At 37.4% G+C, this 19,876-nt stretch overlaps 2 protein-coding genes across 2 annotated transcripts; both read left to right on the forward strand.

Annotated features, from left to right (window-relative positions):
- The first annotated feature begins 2,582 nt into the window (after positions 1-2,582).
- Positions 2,583-16,799, forward strand: LOC119993400 (trafficking protein particle complex subunit 8). The gene is made up of 28 exons (XM_038840543.1): positions 2,583-2,898; positions 3,032-3,126; positions 4,062-4,161; positions 4,334-4,438; positions 4,592-4,754; positions 5,703-5,823; positions 5,956-6,018; positions 6,139-6,219; positions 6,310-6,404; positions 6,478-6,628; positions 7,782-7,868; positions 8,306-8,425; positions 8,497-8,625; positions 8,714-8,811; positions 8,912-9,035; positions 9,561-9,668; positions 10,311-10,452; positions 10,884-10,994; positions 11,066-11,120; positions 11,237-11,312; positions 12,655-12,840; positions 12,948-13,058; positions 13,609-13,776; positions 13,869-14,027; positions 14,369-14,602; positions 14,930-15,097; positions 15,518-15,630; positions 15,788-16,799. The coding sequence occupies exons 1-28, from the start codon at positions 2,736-2,738 to the stop codon at positions 16,317-16,319; spliced, it is 3,858 nt and encodes a 1,285-aa protein (XP_038696471.1). The 5' UTR covers positions 2,583-2,735; the 3' UTR covers positions 16,320-16,799.
- A 992-nt stretch (positions 16,800-17,791) lies between these two features.
- Positions 17,792-19,375, forward strand: LOC119991037 (syntaxin-121-like). Its single transcript, XM_038837222.1, has 2 exons — positions 17,792-18,575; positions 18,690-19,375. The coding sequence occupies exons 1-2, from the start codon at positions 18,026-18,028 to the stop codon at positions 19,121-19,123; spliced, it is 984 nt and encodes a 327-aa protein (XP_038693150.1). The 5' UTR covers positions 17,792-18,025; the 3' UTR covers positions 19,124-19,375.
- Positions 19,376-19,876: the final 501 nt, after the last annotated feature.

A 19,876-nucleotide genomic window follows, 5' to 3' on the forward strand; every position in this document is an offset into this window, starting at 1 on the left:
TTTAGTACACGCTCAAGGCCCTGCCGTAGCTTACGTTCCTTCTCTGTTCATGAAGGAAGGGAAAACACTCACCAAACATGAAGAATATCAGCAACTTGAGCTTGGTCTAACTAACTAATTCGTCTGATAGAATCAGTCTTATTTACGACATATCGGATTAGGATTATGATTTTTATTTTGGGTTAACCCTAATTTGTTGATTCTTGAAAGAATAAGGGCTTGAAAATTTGGATCAAGGGAAATCACCAAGGTTCATGGATTATAGATCGTTACTATTAATGCAAATACACCCAAGCATCGTACTTTAACATCGAGGGTTTTGTTTTTCATATTAGATGATGTCAATGCAAACAACAAAGGCTATTGGCCTAAGCCACACTCAATCTTTATGAGATTTGTAAGAGTTAAAATCATGATTTAGCGTAACTAATTATTACCTATGTTTTAATTTGAAGTTTTGGATACTAAATTGGTATGAGCATTGTTGCATTTTTAGAATCCAATGGTATTAATGGTCAAAAAGTGATTGTCTTTACTACCAACAAGAGATGACTGAGTTAGACATATGCGTGTCAAAAGTTCAATTCATATCTCTGTATGATATTTAATTGAGGTTGTTTATAGCAAGGAAATTAAAAAAAGGGTACAAAGTAGGGTAGACTTGTTGATGTGGTCTCCATTATTGGTGTCGATTAGTGCTCAAGGGCCACCGAAAACCGCATCAACATGACTCATAACCCATTCCGAATTGAAGCTCACAATTTAGCATCCTAAAAAGCCCAACACCTGAGCCCAAGTCCAAATACAAAACCATAAATAAAAATACAACAATGCTAGGTAGCCCAAAAGAACCCAAATCTAGGTGGCATAATGATCGGACTGATGACTAGGTTAATGAGAGAGAAAATTTTAAAAATTTTAAACATATACCCACACTCTTACATCTCCCCTACACTCTCACGTTCTCTCTCTTCCCCTCTTTTTCTCTCTCCTTTCTCTATCTCTTTTCTCCCTCTTTGCCTGAACCCAAAGTCTACCGTCTGGCCACCAATCTGAGACACCGATCCATCAAACTGAAGCGCTGGAGCATTATGACTCACCTTTACCTTTCGTTTGTCGCCAACAATCACCTATTTCATCGGAATATGAGTTTGAGGTCATGGCCAAATGAGAACTTTTGAAGCTCGATCTGACCACCATAAGCCATCTCTTCGCGAATCACCGTCACCGTTGGACTCGTCTTGTTGAGCTCTACAGGTTTCAGCAATTGGACGACCAAAATAGTCATTGGAATAGTTATTCCATTGATTTCGTATGTTGTTCCATTTAATCATCCCAATGATTTTACTGTAAGAAATATAGTTATTGAACAAAAACTTTATATCAATGGATTTGGGCTATTCCATTTATTTTATTTATGGATTTGGACTATTCCATTGATTTTCTTAGTGGATTTCGACTATTCCATTAATTTTTATCAATCAATTTACCTGAGATTAAAAACAATTCTGAACCAGTGGAACAACTAAATTCATTGTTTTGAACTAGTGGAATAACTAATTTAATTGTTTTGAATCAATATAATAGATAAATTAATTATTTTGAACTAGTGGAACAACTAAATTAATTGTTTTGAACTAGTAAACAACTAAATCCATTATTAAAAATCGATAGAATATATCTCTTGAAAAAGCTTTCATTAATTTTTATCAATGGATTTGGGCAATTCCATTGATTTTATTAGTGGATTTGAACTATTCCATTAATTTTTATTATGGTGCTCCTACACTTCAGATCGGTAGGTCGGGCCTGCCTCATCGGTTATCGGATGGTGGACCTCATGTGACATGGCAATGCCATTAAGAGTCACATGGATTTGTGATCTTTAGGCCACCGAAAGTTTGGACTCTTCGTTATTTTCCATAAAAATAAGAAAAAAAATTCATCTGGCGCCCAAACACGCACCGCCAAATAATCACCGACGCGGAATATTGCCGCTCAAGGCAGTTGCGTCAAAAACACGATCAGACGATCCTAACCCAATTCGGAAAACATCCGTTTACACACACACCCCATCTCCAGCACAAACCCTAATCCCGTCACAGACACGATAGCAAACCCTAATCCCCGACTCGATTTCTTCTCACTGTCGGCCTTTCATCCCATTATTCCCAACTCCACAGCCACCACGCCAGGATGACGACGTAACCCCCCACCACCACCATCATCATTACTCGCTGTCCATCGCTTCCATTGCCCACCACAACGGCACTACTCCTGGTAATTATGGCATTTGCTTCAAGATTAAGAGAGAAATCATATAAAATATCTGTCAACGATGTTCCAATTAAGACATTACCAAAGGAGGATGAGAATTGAGAAGAAAACCTGGTAACAAAATTGGAAGAATGGTATATTTTAATTTTTTTTTGAATTAAATAATTTAAATCGAGGTGTTGCTGCAACGAAAATTTAGGAAAACCCAATTTAGTTTATGTTCTGAGACTTGAGAATTAAGAAAGTGGAACTCCGTCATAATTCGGGTCGACCCGAACTTTAAATATGACGATTCAACGGTAATAATTGAATTAGGGAAAACTCATCGTCACGATCTGAGCGACAGAGAGGCGATAAACCAAAAGGGCGTACAACGGTGCAAGCGGAGAAAACTTTCCCTAGAAAGCTGAGTCGATCTAGCTAGTGGACTCGGCTGTGGTGCAGAAGGAACAGAGGAGATGGTGGATCCAGCCAGTACGCCGCTTGGCAGAATGATGTTGGAGGAGATCACTCCGGTGGTTATGGTGCTCCAAACACCTCTCGTCGAAGAATCGTGTCTCAAGAACAGCACCTCCTTTGTCCAGATGCTTAGCCCTTTCTGCAACTTCTCCAACATCGACGGTATACTCTTTGATTTTTCTCTGTCGTTTTACCCGTGTGTTTGTGGATTGCAATTTAATTTCCGGATGAGTCAATTTGGGTGTAATATTGGTTGCTTTTGTTGCATTATTTGTTTCTGGATTTTGTGTTGCAGTGCCTGTACGGACAGCGAGTGATCAACCCTACCGGCTCCACAAATTCAAGTTAAGATTGTTTTACGCCACCGACATTAGGCAGTCTAACCTAGAGGTATTTTGAGTACATGCTGAATGGATACATTCTTGCGTCTCTCACTCGTACACATACTTACCCGGAACCACTAAGCCATGCTACAAGGATATTAAGACTTGGCTGGCTGGCTGCTTATTAGTTGAATTTATATTTTAACTGAATGATGTAGATTTTTTTCCTTTCAAAACCATATGAAAGAATGAAAACAATGAACCATATGGTGGCTCGTGTAGTTTTAGTGGAAAGAAACTGAAAGAGTTATTTTGAAATTTAATAGTGATTGGCTCCTGTAATTTGATGTTGTTCTGTTTTATCCAGACAATTTAAAAATTTTACGGTGTAAAAAAAATTTGGCAAACCGACAGACAATTGTTCATATTAGAAAAGAAATGGGGGAAATTCATGCCTTCAAGCTACGTAATAGGCATAGCGAACTAAGAGGAAATAACTTTTGTCCTCCCTGGCAAGATGCATCTAAAATAAAGGTTAATAAATGTAGGAACCATCTTCACAGAATTTAAGAGAAGCTAACCCTGCCAAGCTGGTTTATTATTTCCTCAATTTTCTGAGTGACCAATTAGAGAGTAAGGTGTCGTGGTTGTTAGGAAGTAGTGATGCCCGAAAACAGTTTAAGGACATAGGTTAATTGGGGGTGAAGCATCTTTGTTTAGTATCATCCTCGTTTTAAGCTCCATTCAAACAATCATTGTTTTAAGCAATTCAACCATAATTTCTTGAACCTTAGTCCCACTTCTTTTTTATTTTGATTTTTTTTACCTTGTTTTGTGTTCTTATTTACTTCTTTCTGAAAAATGGACATCATGGCTTGTTCTGGTAGGTTAACAATTATCTTTTATTATTTCTGCCAATGTGCTGATGAAATTTATTGATTCAATCACCCATTTTATTTCATATCGGTACTGGTTTCCGACAATGTTACTTGGTGCAACTAGGTGGTGAAGGAGCAGTTGAAGAAGGTGATAAGCCAGGCTGGGGAGAAAGAGCAAATCAAACCATCCTCGGATCCCCCAAATATCAGTGATTTACTCTCTAGTAAGTCATATGCCCTCTGCAAATGCAGATACCTTTCTTATCTTTCTTGATTTATTCATGCTCACATCATTTTTCTTTTAAAAGACATTAGTTTTGGGTATTGACGTGCTCACAAAGTTTGTTGACTTGTGAGATTGATTTTAGTTGATATATGTGGCTTTTCTTTACGCAGGCTCCGAATCTGAAATTGTACCATCGTGGTTTCAGTTTATAAATAAAGAGCTCATACGTACTGTGTCTTTTTCAGAGCATGAGGCTTTTGACCATCCAGTGGCATGTAAGCTTCTGAGAGTTGGATCTTCTTTTCTCTCTTTCGCTTTTCTATTATGAAGTCGAACACTTTGGTTTCCATTGTCCTCTTGGGGTGATACTTATCCCAGTGCTTTTGCTAATTGCAAGTTTCAAGTGCTGTTTATTGCCATTTTGACAGGTCTTTTGGTTGTTTCTTCAAAGGATGAGCAGCCTATCAACAGATTTGTTGACCTTTTCAACACTAACATGCTGCCCTCTCTTCTTAACGATGCTGCAATGGACCCAAAGATTTTGAAGTATTATTTGTTGGTGCATGATAATCAAGATGGCTCTTCAGAGAAGTATAGTGGTCCTTTCTTTCTTTCTGTTTTTCGTTTTTTTATGTGATATTAATGTTGTTACAATAGCGATACTACTGGAGAGAATTTAGCTAGGAGGTTATTTCAATTACAGTTTTGATGACTGCTGCAAACTAATATGAGAGAAGTTTTCTGATCCCCTAAACTCTAGTATTCTTTCCAGCTAGTGGCTTAGGGATGGTTGAGATTAGTATGTGGTTTCTTGAAAGGTTTCTCTAAGAAGCCAACTCATCCTCATGGAATGTAGCATAGTACACCACAGCTTGAAAATCAGGGACATTGAAGTATGACATGGTTAACTGAACCTCCTTTACATATGCAAACTATTTCAATTACAGTTTTGATGACTGCTGCAAACTAATATGACAGAAGTTTTCTGATCCCCTAAACTCTAGTATTCTTTCCAACTAGTGGCTTAGGGATGGTTGAGATTAGTATGTGGTTTCTTGAAAAGTTTCTCTAAGAAGCCAACTCATCCTCATGGAATGTAGCGTAGTACACCACAGCTTGAAAATCAGGGACATTGAAGTATGACATGGTTAACTGAACCTCCTTTACATATGCATTGGCTTAAATTCATACAGTTTTTGCTTCCTCTAGTATAATAGACATGAATATTACTGTCAAAAAGTTCCAAATTCTTTGTTTTGATATGCACAGTTATCCTTATCATTGTTCACTGGAGAGGCCGAGATATCAAACTAATGGTCTCAAGTTAAACCTATATAAATATCTACTTAATATGTGGTGGTGTTATTTCAATAGTTGAACTGCTAGCCTTGATATTGCTTTTGTTACTCTACTTTTGTTCAGCAATTAACAACATTCTGTACTTTCAGTCTTAGGAAGTTTCAACCTTTTTTTTGATGAATCATGACACTTGATTCCAAGGTGACAGCTGTTCGGTTTCATTTTTTTTTTTAATTTTAGGGCAGCTAAGATTTTAGTGGAGATGAGAAATACTTTCGGTGCAAATGCTTGTCGATTGCTTTGCATTAATTCATCTCAGGATGGGATGATAGAACATCATGATAACCCTTGGGCTCCTCATGTGAGTTACTTTTGTCAACTATCATCAGTATATCATTCATTTTTTGAATATAACATGTGAATTGTATTGCTGCCAACGAATTTTCATCGAGTCAATAAAATTAAGGCTGTAGTCTCATGTACTTTATGACAGAAATCTGATACTTCATCTGTTCAGAAACTTGGTTGCTTCCTCAACATTGATGACTTTAATGAGGTAAGACCCCTTTGTCAATTTAGCGAGCATATAGAAACAATTTCTTATTTTATAACTCATAAAGTTCTTCGAGGCTCGAAAACTTAATTAAGATGTTCAATTTATACAAAATGGATTCAGATAAAGGACTTTGTGCAAGAATTTTCATCTAAACACGTTATTCCATACATGGAGCAGAAAATTCGTGTTATCAATCAGCAGGTATTTTTATTATAATTGCATATAGTTGCTCTAACTTGTTTTACATCTGGCCTTTTAAAAGATTACGATGTTCCATTATATAATGATTAGGTTTCCGCCACAAGGAAAGGTTTTAGAAATCAAATTAAAAACTTATGGTGGAGGAAAGGAAAAGAAGACATTCAAGATTCCCCCAATGACGCTATGTATGTTGTACAAGTATCTCTTATATTATGTTTTTATTTTCGCATTGTTTTAATTCAATTTTTATTGTTGAAGGTATACCTTTAGTTCGATTGAGTCACAGATCAGAGTTTTGGGTGACTATGCCTTCATGTTACGGGATTATGAACTTGCATTGTCAAACTACCGACTAATTTCCACAGATTACAAGCTTGATAAAGCGTGGAAACACTATGCTGGTGTACAGGTAGTATATGAATTTTGTTGCAATCATTGCTATTATATTTTGGTCCATCTTAACTTCATCTATGTACTTGCTTAAGCTATGTACTTGCTTAAGCTCTTTGAGTTGTAGCCAATAAGATACTGATCCTGGAACCTTAATTGGATTCAAATATTCTAGTTGATATTAGTTTTAAACCTTAAACTATATGGAGGAACCATCTCCCCCTATTATTTTGGAACATGGAAGTAGATTTCGCTTATCTTCACTTGGGGAATTTCCTACTAATCATTTTTGTGTGTTATTATTATTATTTTTTAAAATTTTTTTTTTCCTTTCAAAAAATAGGTGCAAATCAGTTAATAAGGTCTCGAGTTTTGCATGATTTATGGGCTGGGAAGCTTGCCCAATATTTTCTCCTGTTTTGATTATCTTTTTGTCATTAACCAAATTGTGAAATAACTTGTTTGATACAACCTAAACCCTAGACGTAAACCTTAAGCAACCTTTGACTGAACTAGGCCCTAAACCCGACCCTACATTCAAAACCCATATACCCTATGGTCCTATTCCTGAACCGTAGGCTCTAAATCCTTAACCAACCCTAGATTCTAAACCCCAAACACTAGACCCTACACCTAAACCCAACCTTGTACCCCCTAAATCCTAAACCAACCCTAGACCCTAAACGTTGAACCGACCCTAGACCCTAAATCGTAGGCTCTAAAGCTTAGACCCTCAACCCTAGACCATAAGTCATACCTTAAACCTTAAACAACCTTAAAATCTAGACTACCCTAGAGCTCGGACCCTTTGCCCTAGATCCTAAAGTCGAGACCTTAAACCCTACCCTAAAACTAGACTCTGAAAATATGACTTTGTGATTGTAAACTTTGCATAGACATAAATTTTTACTTCCAAATGTTGGAGCTTACTATTCATGTAACCTCTTCCCATCAATATCTTCTTTAATATATTAATATTATCAAACATTAGTGTATGGATGACTATAGTCCTTTTCCAAGACATGCTTCTAGTTTTGTTTTGTAGATTTGATGTCAGATTTTGCCCGCTCACTTGAAGTTCCATTATTTGATGTCCCTGTTGAGGCGGGTGATTGACTTGTCTACCACGAGGACCTCCTGAACATTCTTAATGTGTCTTCTTGTTTTTGCAGGAAATGATTGGCCTTACTTATTTCATGCTGGATCAATCAAGAAAAGAAGCAGAATATTGCATGGAAAATGCATTTAATACTTACTTAGTATGTAATCTTATCACTTGTTTAACAGTTCTTGAAGTATGGTTGGTATGTATATGTGTGTGTGTGTGTGTGTGTGTGTGTGTGTGTGTGTGTATATCTCATATTCTGAAAATTCTCCCTTTGAAATCGTTACATGACCTTTTTTTTGTGGACTGTTTAACTTATTCTTTATTATCCTTTTCACGAAACTGCATTTTAATCCTGTCAGTCTGCAATTCGCTTCTTTCATTGGATGGGAAGCCATGTTACTTCATGGGTTTGCTTGTGTTTTCTTACAAACGTAGACTTTCTCCTGAGGAGTACGGACAATAATCTTGATATGCATATTGTTGGAGCGATATACTATTTGCTGATACTATTATTGAATCAGCATGTGTAGCTGCAGTCATTTACTTCATCAACCTTTTTCATTTACATCAAATGCATTATTCATGCAGAAAATTGGGCCATCTGGTCTGCAAAATGCTGTACGGTGTGGACTTTGGTGGGTGGAAATGTTGAAGGCAAGAGATCAGTATAAAGAGGCTGCTACAGTATACTTCCGCATTTGTGGTGAGGTAACACTCAGGGTTTTGAATATTATAGTATATAATATTTCAATATTCTATTTTTGATGGTGCCCTTTCAGGAACCACTACATTCTGCTCTTATGCTTGAGCAAGCATCTTATTGCTACTTGCTTTCCAAACCACCAATGTTGCACAAGTATGGATTTCATCTTGTTCTTTCTGGTGATCGTTACAAAAAATGTGATCAGGTACTGACAGCCTTAAAAGATGCTAATATGTCCGTAAATCTTCATATCCGTTGCATGTCCTAAATATAGACGTTGTCCTCTATGGCAGATTAAGCATGCTATACGTACCTACAGAGTTGCTATTTCTGTTTATAAGGGAACAACGTGGAGCTACATCAAAGATCATGTTCATTTTCACATTGGACAGTAAGTTTTATTGATGTTCCGCATCTGAAGTTTGCTTGGGTGTCTGGCTAACTATGAAAACTAAATGTGTGGAGAATCTGTTATCACTCATTATGCATAGATGGTATGCTTTTCTCGAGATGTATGATGTGGCTGTCACACACATGCTGGACATCCTGGCTTGTGGTCATCAGTCAAAGACAACACAGGAATTGTTTCTGAAGGAATTTTTTCGTATTGTTCAGGTGACTATCAGTGTTTCCTCCCCTATTTAATTGCTTGCTTGACTGCTTAAGAGAAATTAGTTAAATGTTCCAAAAGGTTATGTCTGTCCCAGTTCCCGGCTTATAATGTGCAAAAAGTTTATTGCAAAGTCTATTAGTGCATGAACTTGTTTACTTTGCATAACATGCTTGGCTTCTCAAAGTCTAACATTATGTGATTTTTCTAGTGAAAACAACCCAAAAATTGCTAAAATTTGAGCCTTTTCTCCTCACCCTTTCCTAAGGTTTGTCAATGTAGGATGATAGTACCTGTTCAAACTTAATGCTTTATTTTAGTGTCAGAGGTTCCTCTAACCTAGTCGTGATGGTGCCAAGAAATGCAAAATGTCTTCATGGCTGACATGAACTACTGGTAGTTCTTATAGCAGTTATAATTGCCACTGAATCAAACACAAAGTACGATTTTTTTTTAAAATTTTATATAAATAAAATTAGCTAATCGATTTTTTTAATTTAAAAATTCTCTGCCTCTTACTTGTGATGTAGAAAACTGGAAAAACTTTCGAGGTATCGAAGCTTCAGTTGCCTGCAATCAACGTATCATCTTTAAATGTTATTTTTGAAGATCATCGGACTTATGCATCTCCTCCAGCTGTAAGTTAATATTGACTTATTACCTGGAAATGTTAAACTCTAGTTTACAGTGCTCAAATCTCTCTCTTTCTCTCTTTGACCTATATACTGTTTTGATGAGGTGACATATCTATTAGAAGGTCAGGTTAATGTTATAATGAGGTTTGTGGCCCATTCTTTAGGGGCAAAATTCACACAGTAGTAGAGCTGCTTCATTGCGATCTAGATGGGGTTGGTTCAGACCGCATAAATGATTTCTCCATAATATTGGGGGGCAAAGGATTCACACATTGCTATTCCTGAACCTGCCACCGGTGCCGGAGCTTTATGAATTATGATTCAAGTGTTGATTTTCTTTTCCCCACGTTTCTTGGCCTATTCTTCCAAGTTGTTGGTCACTATCATACCATCTATTTTTTACTTTCCTGAGCAATCTATTGACAATTTTGTTGTATTCTCCTTTTTTTTTGGCTAAACATTCATTTCAATGATAGTAATCATCAGTCTTGAATTCAACATCATGAATATTCTCCAGATAAATTATAAATTATTTTAGTTATTCTCTATATCTTTGAAGAAGAAATCGCAATTTTCTGACGCATCAGTCTTCTAGATGATTTATATTATGAGTTGTTTATGATGCCAGTTGGTCATTTTAACCAGGTTAGTGTTAGAGAAAATCTGTGGCATGCATTAGAGGAGGACATGATTCCATCTCTCCCAACTGCAAGGACTAATTGGCTGGAGCTACAGTCAAAGCTTCTCCCAAGGAAATATAAAGAGTCAAATGTTTCTGTGGCAGGAGGTATGAAGGCAATAGTATTCTATGGGAAGTTGCATTATTGATTTCCCCTTTTTATATATTTCCTTTTAATTTTTTTTTGAATGGTTTTTTGCTCAAATTTGCACAAAGAGAATACAGTGGAATCTGTAAAAAGCTAACTTCCTACTGCTAACTCGGGGATTGTGCTTGGACTTCTGGGATGCACTTTAGTGTATACATGTCATTCTAACTCACTTGATGCATGTGCGCCTTTTTGGCTATAACACTGACTTGCATGCTTGGTTTCAATATACTATTAGCCAGAAGGATAATTTATGGAAGCCAAAGTTGCAGCCTCTCACTTAGCTATTATTCTTAAGGTGCAGTTGACAGCAGTGGTTTGCAGAAGTATGTTAAACCATTGCATGTATATATATTTAAATTTTCTAAATAATGTTTTTATCTGTCTGCAGAACCAATAAAGGTTGGTGTTGAATTTAGAAACCCCCTACAAATATCTATTTCTATCTCCAGTGTTTCTTTAGCGTGTGAGCTCGGTGCAATATCTGATGAAACCAATCCTGGTAAGTTGTCATATTCTTTGTACATTTTCTTTAGTCGATCTCAGGCGATCAAGATTTTAATGACGCTGCAGGTGTAAACAGCTCTGGCACTGAACTTCAGAATGACGAGAGAAGTATGTCTAGTGGGTAGGTATCCATAAACACACAAACACCCACATATCAGGCTGTCGGTTTTCTTTTTTCTTGTACTGTTCCTTTTCCCGCATGTCCGCAACTTAAGAACTGTTTGTTTGATGGTGCAGGGATTTGAGGTTGGGAAATTCTTCATTTACATTGTCTGAGGCTGATATCACAATAGGAGGGGGTGAAACTGTTTTGGTAAGTGTCACTGAGATGTGGTTTTTTTTTGTTTGTTAAAAGCTCTGTAATTCTCTAATCCTGTTTATGCTTAGTTTCAGCATTTAGGTCATCAAAATTTTGAATAAATACATGACAAAAGAAATGATGAATGTCACTTGCCTATGCATTTTTCATCAATGATTTTGGACAGTAACCTGAGTTTTGTCTTTGCACGTTTTGTACGTATATCGGCTCCATGCCTCCTCTGTTATATGATTGACTCTGGTTCTCCTGTAAACAAATTGCATGGAGATCTAGCAATGTTGAATTAGTTATTTTTGAGCAATTGCATCACTGAAAGCAGATATTATGAACATAAACAGTGAGAAGTTATAATATTCTAGAAATTCTTTGTGAAAACTTAAATGAGACCACGAATTGCAGCTGACTTTCCATAACTACCACAAAATGCATTGGTATGAAGTATACTTTATTGATACTCTAATAGGGGAGCTTCTTTGAAATTTATTTGAGAAGGCTCATCAGTTACAAAATTAAACATGTTGGAGAAGCTCACATAGTCCCTAAAGTGCGTTTGAGTGTAGAGGCTCTTGTCGGATCATTGGCCCATCGGGGTGGGCTCGGCCTCGGATGAAGTATGACTGTAATGCAAACAGGACAGCCTAGCTGGTTTAAGGATTTTTTTTTAAAGAGTGTTGAGGATGTGAATATACATGCAATCGTTTTCTATCATGTAACTAGACCAAATAAAAAAGGTTTTATTTGAAGTAAAAGTATGAGGGCTGGGCCTTGTTTATATTTTGGTACTGTCTTCAGCATCGAATTGGCCAGATCATCAGGCTTAGGGTTCATAGTTGGGTCTTGAATGATTTCATGACTGCACCCAAGATCACTTAAAGATTCATGAATGCACATTTTGAAACCTCTCCCCCTCCACCCTTCTGACCAAGTCCCAACTGAAAACAGGAATTCAAGACCATGAAAAATGCAATTTGCATGATGCAATTTTGGATCTAACCTACTAAAAGTAGTCTGTGGGTGAAAAAATTGTTGTGAGGCAGAATGTTGTTATATTTTCACAAAGAACGAAATATATGGGGTTGCATAAGCTAGGTTTTACAACATCTTAATACATATTTCTAATTTTCATATTGGAGGTTCAGTATCTGTGTTTCTGAATGCATAACCAACTTGGTTCGTTGATAAAAGTTTTTCTGTAAAAAAAAATAAAGAACATATCTCCTGCTAATGAGCAAGATTTGTTTTCTGTGAGAGCTTGTTGAATTAGAATTGTTTTTTTTTCTTCTGTTGTCGGTGTCGTTGCAAATTCTTGTTCATTGACGCAAAGTTAGTGTTACAGGTTGAACTGACAGTTACGCCCACAGTAGAAGGCATTTTAAAAATTGTTGGTGTAAGATGGAAACTGTCAGGTTCTGTACTTGGTTTTTACAGTTTCGAGTCTAACACAGTGAATAAAAAAGTCACTAGAGGGAGAAGGAAAAGCAAGCAGCATCCCAGCAATGACCTGAAGTTTGTAGTGGTCAAGGTGCTGATCCTTTGCCTCTGTTATTTTCCTCCTTTAATTTACTTGAATTTGTAATATAGACTAAGTTCTGGCATTTCTTTTACTGTGTTATAATTCCTTGTTGCCAGAGTGTACCCAGACTTGAGGGTTCCATTCATCCACTTGTAGAGAAGGCATATGCAGGAGATATACGACATCTTGTTTTGGAGTTGAGAAATGGATCAGAATTTTCTGTGAAGGCAAGATTTTACTTCATCTTACTATGTTTTCAGCATTTATTGCTTTCCCTATGCATGTGTTTGTTGTCTAATATGTATCTTCCAGCTGTTGAGTGTATGATACCTTAGGGAATCAGGTTGACCTTGCTAGCCACTGAACCTCAACTTTAGTTTTATTTTTTGTTCTTGTACTGAAAGCGGTTGCTTAATCTAAAATACCAGCCACAGATAGATCGATGTATTTTAATGACCCTAAGCCAAACTTGCTTATGCGAGGCTGGTTATAACTTCTACTACTAATATTATGCTTATCAAAGAAAAACTTTTATGAATGTTAGCATGCTGATGTACTCTTAAATGTAGTGTGTATATATATGAGGGCAAACCTTGCTGTTGTGTTATGAAAACATAGACGTTGAGGAGAAAAGGTTGCTTTCTTCTGCACTTCCCAGACTCCATCACTACTGTGGGAGCTTTGATTCCTTTATTTTATACATTTACACATTTTAACGTATATAGCTCATTCATATATTATGTAGTTGATAACATGGTTTGCAATGTCTTTTGGCAGAACCTGAAGATGAAAATCAGTCATCCTAGATTCCTTTGTGTCGGGTCTCAAGAAGATTTGAGTGTACAATTTCCTGCTTGCTTAGAAGAGAGCGCAGATGTTGAACAAAGTGCAGTACATGCTAGACCTAACAAAATGTCGAATAATACTTTAATTTCATTTCCAGAGGTCAGTGCTGTTGTTTCTTTTGAATTATTTATAGGTGCTGAATTGTACAAGAGTAATGTTGCTTTTTTTTTTTTTTTTTTTTTAAATTTCAGGAGATTTTCGTACAAGGGGAAAAACCCTTTTTGTGGCCTCTCTGGCTTCGGGCTGCTACTCCTGGAAATATTTCCTTGTACATATCAATTTATTATGAGATTGGAGATGTAACGAGTGCCATGAGATACCGCACTCTGCGCATGCAATACAATTTGCAGGTATGGCATTAAACATGAAAAGCTGGAAATCTCTTGGTTTTATGCACTTTACTAGCTTTCTACTTCTATGTTTGAGTTGTTATTTACAAATTTACCAAGCTTCTTGGGCCAACCATGCCCACCACTGGATTATAGAAACAATTATTCTTCTAGATGTTATGATAAAGTTTTATCAGTTTGATATTTTTAGATTTTGGTTTTCTTTTTCTGAAGAACCTAGTATCATTTTTTTCTCTTGAAAGGAGAAGAAACTATCATCGCTAAGTTCGTGATGTATGTAATCTTCTTTTACACTCTATGTTGCTCTACTTGACCAATTGATCTTTTGGACTTTTTTATAGGTTTTTCCATCATTGGATGTGTCATTTAAAATTACTCCTTGTCCATCAAAACTGGAGCAGTTTCTTGTGTGCATGGATGTTGTGAATAGGACCAGTTCGAAGAATTTCCAGGTTCATCAGTTATCAGCTGTTGGACAACATTGGGAAATTTCATTGCTTCAACCCATGGATGCTATCTTTCCATCACAATCTTTAAATGGGGGCGAAGCTTGTTCTTGCTTCTTTATACTCAAGGTTGGTGCAAGAAGCTGTACTTATTTTGGTCAATCATCTTCTTTATTGCTTCCACTTCCCCCTTTTTCCCATACGTTTCAGGCGTTAAGCATCTTACATGTCTTTGGTATTCTTATCCACTCTATGCCGAGGTTCCTATGATCAATGGGAAGTTCTGTGTGACTGCCGAATTATATGCAAGGACTGTTTCAGTTTTTGGTTTTTGTCTGGTGCTTATTATGCTGTTATGAATTACAATGTTATTGTTGCGGTGTTCTCTATACTAAAATATTTCTCTAGCAGATAAATTTACTTGCATTTTGATTGCTTTCTTTTTTGGGGCTTCAGAGTCGTTGCAAATCAGTGTCCACTGAAGACAAAGCCTCTCCCTCTCTTCTTGGAACTAATGTGAGATTGGGTCCTCCTGGAGACCGTGGCGTTCTGTTTGATATATCTAGGTCGCCTTTGGCTCATTTCCACAACCATGAAAAGTTACAGCAGGGAGTATTTCATCAGGTTGATAATCATTCTATAATGATCAAGTGCAATCTGTCCTTGTCATTGTTCAAAAATAGATATTCAAATATTTTGACAACGGTATACTGGACCAAACCTCAGAGGCTTTTGAGAAAACCTCTAAGGCGCTCCTCTTTCTACTTAGAAAAGCAAATTTTCTATATTTCCAGTGTTCATGGAACAACTTCATATGACAGATCTCTTGCATTTAAAATATTTCACTGGGCCCATGAATCACTACGACTGCTGTTAATCTTAAGAAAGTATATCCTTCATGAAAAGTTCGGGCTTACCTGCACAGAGCACAATCAATGACATATTCACTGTATCAAAAAACCTTGTAATTCCTCTGTTGCTGCATGTTACTTGTTATACGCTGCTTCTCTAAAAAAAATTGCCTTTCATTTGTGAATGGATCAGGAAGATACAAACATGGTAGACTTTATTTTGATATCTCGACTGCAAGAGGATGATATTGGTTTTGGGTCTTCTGAGGAATCTCGGTTTTTTTCTTACCATGGATGTCATTGCAGGCAAGACAACACATAAGTTTGCTGTTTTCGTCTTTTCTTTTTTAAATAATTTTCCCCTTCTGAAATACTTGTGCACCACTTTTGTTGATTTTCCTTCTTCCTTTTTTTTTTTTTTGGTCTTCACTCATATTATACATTGCCTTTCCTCCTCATCTAGTACTGCAAGCATGAGTCCGATATCATGGGTGCTGGATGGGCCTCAGACCATACACCATAACTTCTCTTCATCTTGTGAAATAAAGTTGAGGATGAGCATTCACAACTCGTCAGACGCTGTCGCATATGTATGCATTAAGACCTATGACTCTCCCGGCAGTAGTGCTCAGTTCTCTGATGCGAACGCTGCTGGAAATCATACAGGGTGGCATGATGTATCTCTAGCAAATGACGTCAAAGTTGGATCTGATGTTACTGGAACCAGTATAGGGAAGTCGTTGTCATTAGAAAGTGTCTCTCCATTCATATGGTCAGGATCGAGCTCCACTAGTATCGAAGTCAAGCCTGTCTCATCAGTTGAAATTCCTCTTCAGATTTGTGTATTCTCTCCTGGGACATATGACTTATCAAGCTATGTTTTGAAATGGAATCTTCTACCTTCAATTAACCAGGAAAATCAAAGGGATGTGAAACAATCATCAGGGACTTGCCAGGGGTATCCATATTATCTTACTGTTCTTCAATCTGCTTGAGATTTGGTATGTGCTTTTTTGGTTTCATTACCCTGATTTCTAGTTGCAGTCATTCTTGTAACTTTTGCTTGTAAATTATTGTTCTTCAATCTATTTTTTTCCCACATTAGAAAATGTGAGAAGTTCAGGAGCTGATAGATGCTGCTAATTCAATTTTGACCTTCAAATAATTAGTAATGAAAAATGAATGTAATAGAATTGATTTACAGTTCCTTCCTTCTTTGTCACGCCTATTTGCTGGTCCTGAAAGTAAGGGGAGGTTACTTCTAATTCCCAGGTTGTCTTGGAGTTTGTACCGAAAGATTTGTATGAGGTCATTACATTTGATGGCTGTGTTGATTTGAGCCTAGAGCGGATTTTTTTCCCTTCACTTTTTGGTTCAGCTATGGAAGTTTTTTCATAGTTTTCGAAGTCTTTATGTTATGATTTAACTCCCTTTCTATATACATTTTAATTGATATTTACCTTTATCTTATGCAAGTCTGTTCATAGAATTTGTCGCTCGGATCTCTTGAACAGTAAAGTTACCTACTTTGTTAACTCAATGTTACTTGACAAGTTCTATGTTTGTGCTCTGTTCAGGGCTGTCTCTGTTTATTCTCTTTCAATTTTGCGTTACATTTACAATATTGTGACTTTAGACCCTAACAGCGGAGGGGAATGGAGGGAATGAAAGGGGATAAGATATTTGGTCCCCTCCCCTCTTCGCCATTTCCGAAAGTAGTTCTTTCTTTTTGGCACATTTCTTGAACTATTTAGACATTGATCGTCCTGTATCTGCAGAGCCTTCTTTTTTTTTATAATTTTTTTTTTCTTAAACATGTTACTACAGTAGTTTGTTAAACTCTGGCTGTAGGCCGCCTATGCTTACAGCCATAAAATTTGCCATACACAATTACTCATATGGTGGATCCCAAATTTTTGGGTAAAGGTTAGAATGATGATGATGGAACTTGTCACAAAAGAATCTTCCTTAACATCATTTGAGTATTTATGGTACGTGATAATTCTTATCCAATATCTTTTATTCTTCGTCGGACCAATTCTATCATTACATCTAGCAATTGTTTTCCTTTTTCTGTAATCATCAAAACTACACTTGATGGCCCCAAAACACATAATTTTCTTTCAGCTTCCATATCAAACGTTTTCAAAGTTGACAATTCAGCTGAACTAACTTCTAAATTTGTTTTTTTTTTTAAAGTTCAAATTTGGTTGTTAATATTTCTCCCCAGATCTTATTACTGTCCAATGTCCCTGATTCAAACGTGGTCAAGTAATAAGCACCTTCTGCAGGAACCAAACTACACTAGTTCAACATTACACCAAATCTCACACAACTGGATTGGATTTTCTAGTTTAAAAATCAATAACAGTTGGATAGATCCAAATCAATACGACCGATTCTCTAATCTTCCCATTCCTTCAATTCTTCATCCACCACGCGTTTTCCTCATATTACAATTAACGCGCGGTACAACTACTCACTTTCTTCGATGTTTCCCCACGATGTTGACTCTTCTTTATATCTTGCGACTTGTGCGAAAGGGAGCAGTTGAACCAGCGACACTGGTTGACGGGTACGCCTCCACCTTCATATATCAAAGCCTGCTTCAGTAGATTCTTCTCAATTTCTGAGAGATTATCACTCAAATCAAAGCTAATTTGGACTCTTGATATTTGGATCGGTAGCTTCGTGGAAGAAGATGAATGACCTATTTTCCGGTTCGTTCTCTCGCTTCAGGAGCGAGGAGGGGGGGTCGCCGGATCACCACGTAGTCGAGATGTCTCCTTCATCGACAGGAGTGAATCTCGATAAGTTTTTTGAAGATGTGGAGTCGGTCAAGGACGAGCTCAAGGAGCTCGAGAGGCTCAACACGAACCTACTCGCTAGTCACGAGCAGAGCAAGACTCTCCATAACTCTAAGGCTGTCAAGGACCTTCGTGCTCGTATGGACGCTGATGTCTCGCTCGCTTTGAAAAAGGCGAAGTTGATTAAGGTTCGTTTGGAGGCGCTTGATAGGTCTAACGCTGCCAATAGGAGCCTGCCGGGTTGTGGTCCCGGATCGTCGTCGGATCGAACCAGGACGTCAGTGGTCAACGGGCTGAGGAAGAAGCTTCAGGACTCGATGGAGAGCTTCAATGCGTTGAGGGAAAGGATCTCGACTGAATACAGGGAGACCGTACAGAGACGGTATTTCACGGTGACCGGAGATAATCCAGATGAGAAGACTCTTGATCGCTTGATTTCTACAGGTGCGATTGTGATCTAATTTACCTGTTTGTTTGCTAGATCAAGAATGATTGAATATCTAGTTGACTTCACGAACATAATTTTTGAATAGCTAATTGAAGTTCCAATTATTGCAGGGGAGAGTGAGTCTTTCTTGCAGAAAGCAATTCAAGAGCAAGGAAGGGGCAGAGTGTTGGACACAATATATGAAATCCAAGAAAGACATGATGCTGTGAAAGACATGGAGAAGAATCTCAAGGAGTTGCACCAGGTGTTCCTTGACATGGCAGTGCTGGTACAGGCTCAAGGAGAACAACTGGATGACATTGAGAGCAACATGGCCAGAGCTAGTTCTTTTGTTCGTGGAGGGACCGATCGCCTTCAGACTGCCAGGAAGTACCAGAAAAACACAAGGAAATGGACTTGTTATGCAATCATTCTTTTGCTTGTCATCATCCTGTTTGTGGTGCTCTTCACTGTGAGGCCATGGGAAAATAATGGTGGTGGCGGTGGTGGCGGCGGCCAACCAGCTACTCAGGCTCAACCCCCACCCCCACCTCCTCAAGCTTAGGGCATATAGCTGTTTTAAATCATTCCACCATATTTTGTTGAGAGATATCACTTCCCCTATGTTACTATTGAAAACTTTAGCCTTTTTGTTTTGGGATTCTTTTATGTATCTACTACTTTTGGGTTAGTTTGATCTTGTTCTTTTGTTGTAATCGGACCACAAGTCCATCCCATCATATCCATATATCTATCTACCTATGTTTGTGCTTTTAGAAGATAATATAATTGGACTCTTAAGTATAGGTTTTAGAGCTTTTATGCTGTAAAAAAATGTTTTTGAGTTTTACAATAAACAGTATTGTGCATATATATTCGCACGAACATTGGAGGGTAAAACGCCATAAAAAAGCTCAAGTTGGTTGTTTTTGGATCTTGAGCTTTAAAGCTTTTACCTTATTTTTTGGTACTTTGGTATTCTATGATTGGCCATTTGTTTTCCCCGAAAGATACTTCTTGTGTTTGGAATTTGGCAGTTGGCAGGTTTGGATTGCAAAGAATCTGAGATGTCGTTTAGTGGAAAGCTACATTTCGCATTTTTTCGCATGTCTAGTGTTAACAACCAGGCCAAGCCAAGTGCGCGGCACGCCCATACTCTCAAGCAATAGGCTCATATCTTTCTTAACCAATCACACAAATTCAATTACTATCCACACATGAGGTTTTTGTGACCAACAAATCCCAATGTGTTATTACTTAAAACTTTTGTTGGTTTATTGAGGAATGTATTTTCCCTCCTTGTCACACCTCTCACATC

Source organism: Tripterygium wilfordii, chromosome 3 (genome assembly GCF_013401445.1).
Source record: "Tripterygium wilfordii isolate XIE 37 chromosome 3, ASM1340144v1, whole genome shotgun sequence".
NCBI classification, from domain to species: Eukaryota; Viridiplantae; Streptophyta; class Magnoliopsida; order Celastrales; family Celastraceae; genus Tripterygium; species Tripterygium wilfordii.